The sequence below is a fragment of the Oncorhynchus nerka genome, unplaced genomic scaffold, assembly GCF_034236695.1.
Source record: "Oncorhynchus nerka isolate Pitt River unplaced genomic scaffold, Oner_Uvic_2.0 unplaced_scaffold_1111, whole genome shotgun sequence".
NCBI classification, from domain to species: domain Eukaryota; kingdom Metazoa; phylum Chordata; class Actinopteri; order Salmoniformes; family Salmonidae; genus Oncorhynchus; species Oncorhynchus nerka.
Genome location: NW_027040208.1, coordinates 142,501 through 155,799, shown reverse-complemented (window position 1 = coordinate 155,799; position 13,299 = coordinate 142,501). Strand labels below are relative to the sequence as shown.

Sequence of the window (13,299 nt, the reverse complement as noted above, 5' to 3'; positions counted from 1 at the left end):
ACCCAGCCTCCTCCATGTTTCACTGTACAGCAGCCCCAACACATTACCCAGCCTCCTCCATGTTTCACTGTACAGCAGCCCCAACACATTACCCAGCCTCCTCCATGTTTCACTGTACAGCAGCCCCAACACATTACCCAGCCTCCTCCATGTTTCACTGTACAGCAGCCCCAACACATTACCCAGCCTCCTCCATGTTTCACTGTACAGCAGCCCCAACACATTACCCAGCCTCCTCCATGTTTCACTGTACAGCAGCCCCAACACATTACCCAGCCTCCTCCATGTTTCACTGTACAGCAGCCCCAACACATTACCCAGCCTCCTCCATGTTTCACTGTACAGCAGCCCCAACACATAACCCAGCCTCCTCCATGTTTCACTGTACAGCAGCCCCAACACATTACCCAGCCTCCTCCATGTTTCACTGTACAGCAGCCCCAACACATTACCCAGCCTCCTCCATGTTTCACTGTACAGCAGCCCCAACACATTACCCAGCCTCCTCCATGTTTCACTGTACAGCAGCCCCAACACATTACCCAGCCTCCTCCATGTTTCACTGTACAGCAGCCCCAACACATTACCCAGCCTCCTCCATGTTTCACTGTACAGCAGCCCCAACACATTACCCAGCCTCCTCCATGTTTCACTGTACAGCAGCCCCAACACATTACCCAGCCTCCTCCATGTTTCACTGTACAGCAGCCCCAACACATTACCCAGCCTCCTCCATGTTTCACTGTACAGCAGCCCCAACACATTACCCAGCCTCCTCCATGTTTCACTGTACAGCAGCCCCAACACATTACCCAGCCTCCTCCATGTTTCACTGTACAGCAGCCCCAACACATAACCCAGCCTCCTCCATGTTTCACTGTACAGCAGCCCCAACACATTACCCAGCCTCCTCCATGTTTCACTGTACAGCAGCCCCAACACATTACCCAGCCTCCTCCATGTTTCACTGTACAGCAGCCCCAACACATTACCCAGCCTCCTCCATGTTTCACTGTACAGCAGCCCCAACACATTACCCAGCCTCCTCCATGTTTCACTGTAGGTATGGTGTTCTTTTCTTTAAAAACTGAATTTCTTAATCTGTGAACGTAGAGCTGATGTGACTTGCCAAAAGCTCCAGTTTTGTACTCATCTGTACCAAAGGACATTCTCCCAGAAGGATTGTGGCTTGTCAATATCCCTTTGAGCAAATTCCAGTCTGTTTTTTTTTTCAAAAGTGGAGTCCTCCTGGGTCTTCTTCTTCTATGGAATCCACTTTCGCTCCAAAAAAAAAAGCGGAACACGTTGGAGTTCAGCTTGTATCTATTTGGCAGTTATCCTTGGTTCTTCCTTTTCTACCAGTCTCCTGATCAATCTGGGGTCCATTTTTTCCCTCTTGCTGCCGCGCCCAGGAAGGCAGTTCCACGGACCTTAAAAACGTCTCCTTAAATAAGATGTTCAACTGTTCGTCACAGGAACATCAAGCTGCTTGGAGATGGTCTCGTAGCCTTTACCTTTTACCAGGATGGTCTTTTATTGGTCTTTCTGATCTCAGACAAATCTCTCCGTAGCTTTACTCTGGTCCATGGTCAGTATGGTGACCACAATGATACCAAACAGCTCAGTGACTACTTTACTCTGGTCCATGGTCAGTGTGGTGCAACACAATGATACCAAACAGCTCAGTGACTACTTTACTCTGGTCCATGGTCAGTGTGGTGACCACAATGATACCAAACAGCTCAGTGACTACTTTACTCTGGTCCATGGTCAGTGTGGTGACCACAATGATACCAAACAGCTCAGTGACTACTTTACTCTGGTCCATGGTCAGTGTGGTGCAACACAATGATACCAAACAGCTCAGTGACTACTTTACTCTGGTCCATGGTCAGTGTGGTGACCACAATGATACCAAACAGCTCAGTGACTACTTTACTCTGGTCCATGGTCAGTGTGGTGACCACAATGATACCAAACAGCTCAGTGACTACTTTACTCTGGTCCATGGTCAGTGTGGTGACCACAATGATACCAAACAGCTCAGTGACTACTTTACTCTGGTCCATGGTCAGTGTGGTGACCACAATGATACCAAACAGCTCAGTGACTACTTTACTCTGGTCCATGGTCCGTGTGGTGACCACAATGATACCAAACAGCACAGTGATGGACTTCTCTCCATTTAAATAGGCTGGATTACTGATTACTAAAATGATTGGAGACGTGTGTGTGTGTGTGTGTGTGTGTGTGTGTGTGTGTGTGTGTCTGTGTGTTCTCCGTCCTACAGACCTGAACCTCTGAGTCTGCGCTGACGGGTTGTGTGTGTGTGTGTGTTGTGTGATGATAATTAAAGAAACAAATTAGTTTTCTTATCACTATAATCTAATTATTTATGATCTTTTCTGAGGGGTACCAACAAATGTGTCCAGGCCATCTTTCTTTTAGAATATATTTGTAGAATAAGCGATAATTAATCTCTTTTTCACAGCTTCTATGCTTTATTCTCACACACCAAAGACGAGTAATCGTGATAAAATAGCTTTTCATTTGAAGCATTATTTCAATGAGCTGTACCAACACATTTGAACTGTAAATGATTGAACTTCATGTTGATACCTGAACGTATTCTTCCTGTCCAATGCAGCATGTCGATACCTGAACGTATTCTTCCTGTCCAATGCAGCATGTCGATACCTGAACGTATTCTTCCTGTCCAATGCAGCATGTCGATACCTGAACGTATTCTTCCTGTCCAATGCAGCATGTCGATACCTGAACGTATTCTTCCTGTCCAATGCAGCATGTTGATACCTGAACGTATTCTTCCTGTTCAATGCAGCATGTCGATACTTCCTGAACGCATATTCTTCCCTGTCCAATGCAGCATGTCGATACCTGAACGTTTCTTCCTGTCCAATGCAGCATGTCGATACCTGAACGTATTCTTCCTGTCCAATGCAGCATGTCGATACCTGAACGTATTCTTCCTGTCCAATGCAGCATGTCGATACCTGAACGTATTCTTCCTGTCCAATGCAGCATGTCGATACCTGAACGTATTCTTCCTGTCCAATGCAGCATGTCGATACCTGAACGTATTCTTCCTGTCCAATGCAGCATGTCGATACCTGAACGTATTCTTCCTGTCCAATGCAGCATGTCGATACCTGAACGTATTCTTCCTGTCCAATGCAGCATGTCGATACCTGAACGTATTCTTCCTGTCCAATGCAGCATGTCGATACCTGAACGTATTCTTCCTGTCCAATGCAGCATGTCGATACCTGAACGTATTCTTCCTGTCCAATGCAGCATGTCGATACCTGAACGTATTCTTCCTGTCCAATGCAGCATGTCGATACCTGAACGTATTCTTCCTGTCCAATGCAGCATGTCGATACCTGAACGTATTCTTCCTGTCCAATGCAGCATGTCGATACCTGAACGTATTCTTCCTGTCCAATGCAGCATGTCGATACCTGAACGTATTCTTCCTGTCCAATGCAGCATGTCGATACCTGAACGTATTCTTCCTGTCCAATGCAGCATGTCGATACCTGAACGTATTCTTCCTGTCCAATGCAGCATGTCGATACCTGAACGTATTCTTCCTGTCCAATGCAGCATGTCGATACCTGAACGTATTCTTCCTGTCCAATGCAGCATGTCGATACCTGAACGTATTCTTCCTGTCCAATGCAGCATGTTGATACCTGAACGTATTCTTCCTGTCCAATGCAGCATGTTGATACCTGAACGTATTCTTCCTGTCCAATGCAGCATGTCGATACCTGAACGTATTCTTCCTGTCCAATGCAGCATGTCGATACCTGAACGTATTCTTCCTGTCCAATGCAGCATGTTGATACCTGAACGTATTCTTCCTGTCCAATGCAGCATGTTGATCATACTGATTGTATCACTTGATGATCAAAGATGTAAGAAAAAATCAATTAAAGGATTGTTTCATTATGTTAATTAAAACCAAATAAATTAAAAATATTGTTTCCACTATTAAGTTAATGAAAACAAAATCAATTAAAGGATTGTTTCTCTATTAAGTTTATTAAAACAAAGTGAAATCGCCCCAAAAAAACATCATGATTATTTTTTTTATAACATTCCATTTACAACCAAAATAGAGATTTGGTTCAGAAATAATAATGAGCCAACCTTTTAAGTAAGTCTGTTTTCTGTCTCTCCTCAGACAGGGAAGAGTGAGCTGGATAAGTACCTCTCCCCCCAGACGCCTCTCCTGATGCCCCATCCTGACCCTTCAGAGCAGAACAAGTCTCGGCGGGACAGTGCCTCTGTGATGGATCACTTCTTTGGCGACGACCAGGGTGGATCTCCTTACAGCATCAACATGAACGTCTTCCTGCCCGACCTGGCCTACCTGAGGATGGGCTTGTGTCGGCCGGCACGCCCAGGGCCTGGGGGTAACGGCGGAGGCATGGGCCAGCAGGTCAAAACAGAACCCCCGTCCTCCTCTCCCTTCGCCCATCCTCACCCTCACTGCCCCAGCAGTAGCGTCCACAGTAACAGCATCAGCCTTTCCACGGTAACGTCGGTGTCTTCTTCTTCTTCTTCTTCGTTACCAGAGTTCACTAGTGTGTTCAGCCCGTCGGGTGGTGGTGACCCGACCTCTGACGCCGTGGCAACGGGAGGTTCTGTTTACGTGAAGGAGGAGCTGGGGTCGTTCGATCTGCCTCACGACGACTCTCTGTTCCAGCTGCTCTCTGCGGAGCTGGACTCCGCCCCTCTCGCGCCCATGCATCACCACGGCAACAATGCTCATCACCGGGCGGGGCAGCATCACGGAGGTTCCGGTCCCTCGCCCGTCATGCACACCTTCCACGACCTACACTTAGCCGCCCAGGCCCAGCAGCAACACCAACAACTACAGAGTGCCAAGGAAAGCTACTGTGGTGGGCTGCACAGCGTGGGAGGGGCCTACCCTCACCCTCACTTCCTCCAGCAGCCCCAGCACCATCAGGCCAAGGCCCCCTACCTGCCCCCCTCTCCTCCCAGCTCGGAGCCCAGCTCCCCAGATCGTCAGAAGGACCTCCTTCAGAATCTCTCGCCTCCCCCTTCATATGCCGCCACTATCGCCTCCAAGCTGGGAGTGAGCGTCTCCCCCAGTCTTTCCCCCACCGGTGTGGCTCGGCCCTCAGCCTCAAGTCTAACTCCAACCCCAGGCTGCGGCCCAGCTCCAAGCCTGAACCAGTCCATGCAGGTCCGCTACAACCGCAGGACCAACCCAGACCTGGAGAAGAGGAGGATACACCACTGTGACTTCCCAGGTCAGGACACCTCCCCCTCTACTGTCAGGACCCCTCCCTCCCTCCCTCCCTCCCTCCTCCCTCCCTCCCTCCCTCCCTCCCTCCCTCCCTCCCTCCCTCCTGTCAGGACCCCTCCCTCCCTCTACTGTCAGGACCCCTCCCTCCTCCCTCCACTGTCAGGACTTATCCCTCCCTCTACTGTCAGGACTTATCCCTCCCTCCCTCTACTGTCAGGACTCCTCCCTCCCTCCCTCCCTCTACTGTCAGGCCTCCCTCTCTCCCTCCCTCTACTGTCAGGCCTCCCTCCCTCCCTCCCTCCACTGTCAGGCCTCCTCCCTCCCTCCCTCCCTCTACTGTCAGGCCTCCCTCCCTCCCCCCCCTCCCTCCCTCCCTCCCTCCCTCCACTGTCAGGCCTCCTCCCTCCCTCCCTCTACTGTCAGGCCTCCTCCCTCCCTCCCTCCCTCTCTCAGCTGCAGAGCTTTACTTTAGGTTTACTTTCTGTGTGTTGGTCGTCTATTTCAGTTTATCATGAAGACGTTGTGCTTGTTCCTCGCTCACATGCAATATGTTGTTTACCATCAATTAGCTCAGTGTCCTGTGTTATGGGTGGTGGTCTGATTAGCTCAGTGTCCTGTGTTATGGGCGGTATCCCTGATTAGCTCAGTGTCCATAGTGTCCCTCCCTCTATGGGTGGTGGTCTGACTCCCTCCCATAGTGTCCTGTGTTATGGGCTCCCTCTACTGTCAGGCCTCCCTCTCTCCCCTCCCTCTACTGTCAGGCCTCCCTCCCTCTCCACTGTCAGGTCCTGTGTTATCCCTCTACTAGCTCAGTGTCCTGTGTTATCCCTGGTGGTCTGACTAGCTCAGTGTCCTGTGTTATCCCTCTGGTGGTCTGATTCTCAGTGTCAGGTTCCCTGGGTGGTGGCTCTGATTCAGGCAGTGTCCTGTGTTCCCTGGGTGGTGGTCTGTCAGGCCTCAGTGTCCTCCCTGTTACTGGGTGGTGGTCTGATTCCTCAGTGTCCTGTGTCAGGTGGTGGTCTGATTAGCTCCCTGTCCTGTGTTATGGGTGGTGGTCTGATTAGCTCAGTGTCCTGTGTTATGGGTGGTGGTCTGATTAGCTCCCTGTCCCTCCCTCCCTCCCTGTGTTACTGGGTGGTGGTCTGATTAGCCCAGTCCCTGTCTGTGTTATGGGCCTGGTCTGACTAGCTCAGTGTCCACCTGTGTTATGGTCCTCCCTCCCTGTCTACTGTCAGGCCTGGTCTGATTCCCTCCCTGTCTATAGTGTCCTGTGTTCCATGGGTCAGGCCTGGTCTCCCTCCCTCCCTCTACTGTCAGGTCCTGTGGTCTGATTAGCTCAGTGTCCCTCCCTCCTGTCCACTGTTATGGGCCTGGTCTCCCTCCCTCAGTGTCAGTGTCCTGTCCCTGGGTCCTGGTCTGATTAGCTCAGTGTCCCTAGTGTCCTGTGTTACTGTGGTCTCCCTAGCTCAGTGTCCATAGTGTCCTCCACTGTTATGGCCTGGTCTGATTCCCTCAGTGTCAGTGTCCTGTGTCCCTCCCTCCCTGGTCTGACTGCTCAGTGTCTCCTCCCTCCCTCCTCCCTTACTGTCAGGTGGTCTGACTAGCCAGTGTCAGGTCCTGTGTTATGGGTCTGACTCTCAGTGTCTCCTGTCCTTATGGGCAGGTGGTCCCTCCCTCCCTCAGTGTCCTCCCTCCCTCCCTCCCTCCCTCCCTCCCTCCCTCCCTCCCTCCCTCCCTCCCTCCACTGTCAGGCCTGTCCCTCCCTCCCTCCACTGTCAGGCCTATCCCTCCCTCCCTCTGACTGTCAGGCCTCCCTCCCTGTCCCTGTGTCCCTCCCTCCCTCCCTGACTCCCTCCACTGTCAGGCCTGTGTTATGGGTGGTGGTCTCCCTAGCTCACTGTCAGTGCCTCCTCCCTCCCTCCCTCCCTCTTCAGCTGCAGAGCTTTACTTTAGTGTCCTGTGTTATGTGTTGGTGGTCTGATTTCAGTTTATCATGAAGAGTGTCCTTGTTCCTGGGTGGTGGTGCAATATGTTGTTTACCTCAGTGTCCAGCTCAGTGTCCTGTGTTATGGGTGGTGGTCTGATTAGCTCAGTGTCCTGTGTTATGGGTGGTGGTCTGACTAGCTCAGTGTCCATAGTGTCCTGTGTTATGGGTGGTGGTCTGATTAGCTCAGTGTCCTGTGTTATGGGTGGTGGTCTGACTAGCTCAGTGTCCATAGTGTCCTGTGTTATGGGTGGTGGTCTGATTAGCTCAGTGTCCTGTGTTATGGGTGGTGGTCTGATTAGCTCAGTGTCCTGTGTTATGGGTGGTGGTCTGATTAGCTCAGTGTCCATAGTGTCCTGTGTTATGGGTGGTGGTCTGATTAGCTCAGTGTCTATAGTGTCCTGTGTTATGGGTGGTGGTCTGACTAGCTCAGTGTCCTGTGTTATGGGCGGTGGTCTGACTAGCTCAGTGTCCTGTGTTATGGGTGGTGGTCTGATTAGCTCAGTGTCTATAGTGTCCTGTGTTATGGGTGGTGGTCTGATTAGCTCAGTGTCTATAGTGTCCTGTGTTATGGGTGGTGGTCTGACTAGCTCAGTGTCCATAGTGTCCTGTGTTATGGGTGGTGGTCTGATTAGCTCAGTGTCCTGTGTTATGGGTGGTGGTCTGATTAGCTCAGTGTCCTGTGTTATGGGCGGTGGTCTGATTAGCTCAGTGTCCTGTGTTATGGGTGGTGGTCTGATTAGCTCAGTGTCCTGTGTCCTGTTTATGGGCGGTGGTCTGATTAGCTCAGTGTCCATAGTGTCCTGTGTTATGGGTGGTGGTCTGATTAGCTCAGTCCATAGTGTCCTGTGTTATGGGTGGTGGTCTGATTAGCTCAGTGTCCTGTGTTATGGGTGGTGGTCTGATTAGCTCAGTGTCCTGTGTTATGGGTGGTGGTCTGATTAGCTCAGTGTCCATAGTGTCCTGTGTTATGGGTGGTGGTCTGACTAGCTCAGTGTCCATAGTGTCCTGTGTTATGGGTGGTGGTCTGATTAGCTCAGTGTCCTGTGTCTGGGTGGAAATGGTCTGACTAGCTCAGTGTCTATAGTGTCCTGTGTTATGGGTGGTGGTCTGACTAGCTCAGTGTCCTGTGTTATGGGCGGTGGTCTGATTAGCTCAGTGTCCTGTGTTATGGGCGGTGGTCTGATTAGCTCAGTGTCTATAGTGTCCTGTGTTATGGGTGGTGGTCTGACTAGCTCAGTGTCCATAGTGTCCTGTGTTATGGGCGGTGGTCTGATTAGCTCAGTGTCCATAGTGTCCTGTGTTATGGGCGGTGGTCTGACTAGCTCAGTGTCTATAGTGTCCTGTGTTATGGGTGGTGGTCTGATTAGCTCAGTGTCTATAGTGTCCTGTGGTCTGATTAGCTCAGTGTCTATAGTGTCCTGTGTTATGGGCGGTGGTCTGATTAGCTCAGTGTCTATAGTGTCCTGTGTTATGGGTGGTGGTCTGACTAGCTCAGTGTCCATAGTGTCCTGTGTTAGAACAGGGAGACGGTGGTCTGATTAGCTCTGTAGTGTCCATGTGTCCTGTAGGGACGGTGGTCTGACTAGCTCAGTGTCTATAGTGTCCTGTGTTATGGGTGGTGGTCTGATTAGCTCAGTGTCTATAGTGTCCTGTGGTCTGATTAGCTCAGTGTCTATAGTGTCCTGTGTTATGGGCGGTGGTCTGATTAGCTCAGTGTCTATAGTGTCCTGTGTTATGGGTGGTGGTCTGACTAGCTCAGTGTCCATAGTGTCCTGTGTTATGGGCGGTGGTCTGATTAGCTCAGTGTCCATAGTGTCCTGTGTTATGGGCGGTGGTCTGACTAGCTCAGTGTCTATAGTGTCCTGTGTTATGGTTGGTGGTCTGATTAGCTCAGTGTCTATAGTGTCCTGTGTTATGGGCGGTGGTCTGACTAGCTCAGTGTCCATAGTGTCCTGTGTTATGGGCGGTGGTCTGACTAGCTCAGTGTCTATAGTGTCCTGTGTTATGGGTGGTGGTCTGACTAGCTCAGTGTCCTGTGTTATGGGCGGTGGTCTGATTAGCTCAGTGTCCATAGTGTCCTGTGTTATGGGCGGTGGTCTGATTAGCTCAGTGTCTGTGTCCTGTGTTAGGGCGGTGGTCTGAGCTCAGTGTCTATAGTGTCCTGTGTTATGGGTGGTGGTCTGATTAGCTCAGTGTCTATAGTGTCCTGTGTTATGGGTGGTGGTCTGATTAGCTCAGTGTCTATAGTGTCCTGTGTTATGGGTGGTGGTCTGATTAGCTCAGTGTCTATAGTGTCCTGTGTTATGGGTGTGGTCTGATTAGCTCAGTGTCTATAGTGTCCTGTGTTATGGGCGGTGGTCTGACTAGCTCAGTGTCCTGTGGTCTGATTAGCTCAGTGTCTATAGTGTCCTGTGTTATGGGCGGTGGTCTGACTAGCTCAGTGTCCATAGTGTCCTGTGTTATGGGCGGTGGTCTGATTAGCTCAGTGTCCATAGTGTCCTGTGTTATGGGCGGTGGTCTGACTAGCTCAGTGTCCATAGTGTCCTGTGTTATGGGCGGTGGTCTGATTAGCTCAGTGTCCTGTGTTATGGGTGGTGGTCTGATTAGCTCAGTGTCCATAGTGTCCTGTGTTATGGGCGGTGGTCTGATTAGCTCAGTGTCCTGTGTTAACTCTGTGGTGGTCTGATTAGCTCAGTGTCCATAGTGTCCTGTGTTATGAGGCGGTGGTCTGACTAGCAGCTCGGTGTTGCAGTGTCCATAGTGTCCTGTGTTAGGGTGGTGGTCTGTTAACTCAGTGTCCTGTGTTACGGGCGTGGTCTGATTAGCTCAGTGTCCATAGTGTCCTGTGTTATGGGCGGTGGTCTGACTCAGTGAATTTAGTAAACATTACTATTCTCTGTGTGTGTTGCCTCTGAATGACGTTGAATAATTCAGTAATCGACAGCAGGCTTTTGCCAGAACTCTGGAGATGTTGCAGAACTCTGTACCCTATTCAGGGAGACTACATAGTGCCCGGTGTTGTGAGAATCCTGGTCAAAAGTAGTGCACTATGTAGGGAACAGGGTGTTGCAGAACTCTGTAGAGACTCTAGAGATCTGTCAGAGAAACACAGGAAATGGACGACCGAGACGGATTCTTATTGGTTGCATCAAACTGACAGTGTTTCACAGTTAGAAAAACACACCAGTCAGTCCACTGAAACACACACACACACACACACACATAAACAAACTCCTCTTGGGCTAATATAATACTCATGTGCTCCTCCTGCTTGTCAGCAGCTCTCGTGCCCTCTCACTAATGTTAGATGATGTCAGATAGCCTCTGGCTCTGTGATTGGAGGGTTACTCAACTCCTCAGCATGTCTGGACTGGCGTGTTGTAAATGGGAGCAGAACTCTGTAGAGACGGTGTTGCAGAACTCTGTAGAGACGGTGTTGCAGAACTCTGTAGAGACGGTGTTGTAGAACTCTGTAGAGACGGTGTTGTAGAACTCTGTAGAGACGAGAACTCTGGAGACGGTGTTGTAGAACTCTGTAGAGACGGTGTTGCAGAACTCTGGAGACGGTGTTGTAGAACTCTGTAGAGACGGTGTTGCAGAACTCTGTAGAGACGGTGTTGTAGAACTCTGTAGAGACGGTGTTGCAGAACTCTGTAGAGACGGTGTTGTAGAACTCTGTAGAGACGGTGTTGTAGAACTCTGTAGAGACGGTGTTGTAGAACAGGGAGACGGTGTTGTAGAACTCTGTAGAGACGGTGTTGCAGAACTCTGTAGAGACGGTGTTGCAGAACTCTGTAGAGACGGTGTTGTAGAACAGGGAGACGGTGTTGTAGAACTCTGTAGAGACGGTGTTGCAGAACTCTGTAGAGACGGTGTTGCAGAACTCTGTAGAGACGGTGTTGTAGAACTCTGTAGAGACGGTGTTGTAGAACAGGGAGACGGTGTTGCAGAACTCTGTAGAGACGGTGTTGCAGAACTCTGTAGAGACGGTGTTGTAGAACTCTGTAGAGACGGTGTTGTAGAACTCTGTAGAGACGGTGTTGTAGAACTCTGTAGAGACGGTGTTGTAGAACTCTGTAGAGGCGGTGTTGCAGAACTCTGTAGAGACGGTGTTGCAGAACTCTGTAGAGACGGTGTTGCAGAACTCTGTAGAGACGGTGTTGCAGAACAGGGAGACGGTGTTGTAGAACTCTGTAGAGACGGTGTTGTAGAACAGGGAGACGGTGTTGTAGAACTCTGTAGAGACGGTGTTGCAGAACAGGGAGACGGTGTTGTAGAACTCTGTAGAGACGGTGTTGTAGAACAGAGACGGTGTTGTAGAACAGGGAGACGGTGTTGTAGAACTCTGTAGAGACGGTGTTGTAGAACAGGGAGACGGTGTTGTAGAACTCTGTAGAGACGGTGTTGTAGAACAGGGAGACAGTGTTGTAGAACTCTGTAGAGACGGTGTTGTAGAACTCTGTAGAGACGGTGTTGTAGAACAGGGAGACGGTGTTGTAGAACTCTGTAGAGACGGTGTTGTAGAACAGGGAGACGGTGTTGTAGAACAGGGAGACGGTGTTGTAGAACTCTGTAGAGACGGTGTTGTAGAACTCTGTAGAGACGGTGTTGTAGAACTCTGTAGAGACGGTGTTGTAGAACAGGGAGACGGTGTTGTAGAACTCTGTAGAGACGGTGTTGTAGAACTCTGTAGAGACGGTGTTGTAGAACTCTGTAGAGACGGTGTTGTAGAACAGGGAGACGGTGTTGTAGAACTCTGTAGAGACGGTGTTGTAGAACTCTGTAGAGACGGTGTTGTAGAACAGGGAGACGGTGTTGTAGAACTCTGTAGAGACGGTGTTGTAGAACAGGGAGACAGTGTTGTAGAACTCTGTAGAGACGGTGTTGTAGAACTCTGTAGAGACGGTGTTGTAGAACAGGGAGACGGTGTTGTAGAACTCTGTAGAGACGGTGTTGTAGAACTCTGTAGAGACGGTGTTGTAGAACAGGAGACGTGTTGTAGAACTCTGTAGAACTCTGTAGACGGTGTTGTAGAACTCTGTAGAGACGGTGTTGTAGAACTCTGTAGAACAGGGAGACGGTGTTGTAGAACAGGGAGACGGTGTTGTAGAACTCTGTAGAGACGGTGTTGTAGAACTCTGTAGAGACGGTGTTGTAGAACAGGGAGACGGTGTTGTAGAACTCTGTAGAGACGGTGTTGTAGAACTCTGTAGAGACGGTGTTGCAGAACTCTGTAGAGACGGTGTTGTAGAACAGGGAGACGGTGTTGCAGAACTCTGTAGAGGCGGTGTTGTAGAACAGGGAGACGGTGTTGCAGAACTCTGTAGAGACGGTGTTGCAGAACTCTGTAGAGACGGTGTTGTAGAACTCTGTAGAGACGGTGTTGTAGAACTCTGTAGAGACGGTGTTGTAGAACAGGGAGACGGTGTTGTAGAACTCTGTAGAGACGGTGTTGTAGAACAGGGAGACGGTGTTGTAGAACAGGGAGACGGTGTTGTAGAACAGGGAGACGGTGTTGTAGAACAGGGAGACAGTGTTGTAGAACAGGGAGACGGTTGTATAACCCATAATGACAAAGCAAAAACAGGTTTAAACATTTTTGCTAATTTATTAAAAATAAAAACATTTCCTCATCAATCTACTCATTACCCCATAATGACAAAGAGAACACAGGTTCTTAGAAATGTCTGCTAATTTAAAAACAGAAATACCTTATTTACATAAGTATTCAGACCCTTTGCTATGAGACTCAAAATTGAGCTCAGGTGCATCCTGTTTCCATTGATCATCCTTGAGATCTTTCAACAACCTGATTGGAGTCCACCTGTGGTCAATTCAATTGATTGGACATGATTTGAAAAGGTACACACCTGTCTATATAAGGTCCCACAGTTGACGGATTCCACAGATGTGTAGTATTCTAGAACAGAGGATTCCACAGATGTGTAGTATTCTAGAACAGAGGAATCCACAGATGTGTAGTATTCTAGAACAGAGGAATCCACAGATG

At 49.7% G+C, this 13,299-nt stretch overlaps 1 protein-coding gene across 1 annotated transcript in view; it reads left to right on the top strand.

The window, feature by feature from the left end:
- LOC135570090 (Krueppel-like factor 5) overlaps positions 1–13,299 on the top strand; it is a 31,194-nt gene that overhangs the window by 4,151 nt on the left and 13,744 nt on the right. Inside the window, exon 2 of the mRNA XM_065016156.1 lies at positions 4,211–5,306. Coding sequence (XP_064872228.1) covers positions 4,211–5,306 — 1,096 coding nt within the window. The remainder of the gene's footprint in view (positions 1–4,210; positions 5,307–13,299) is intronic.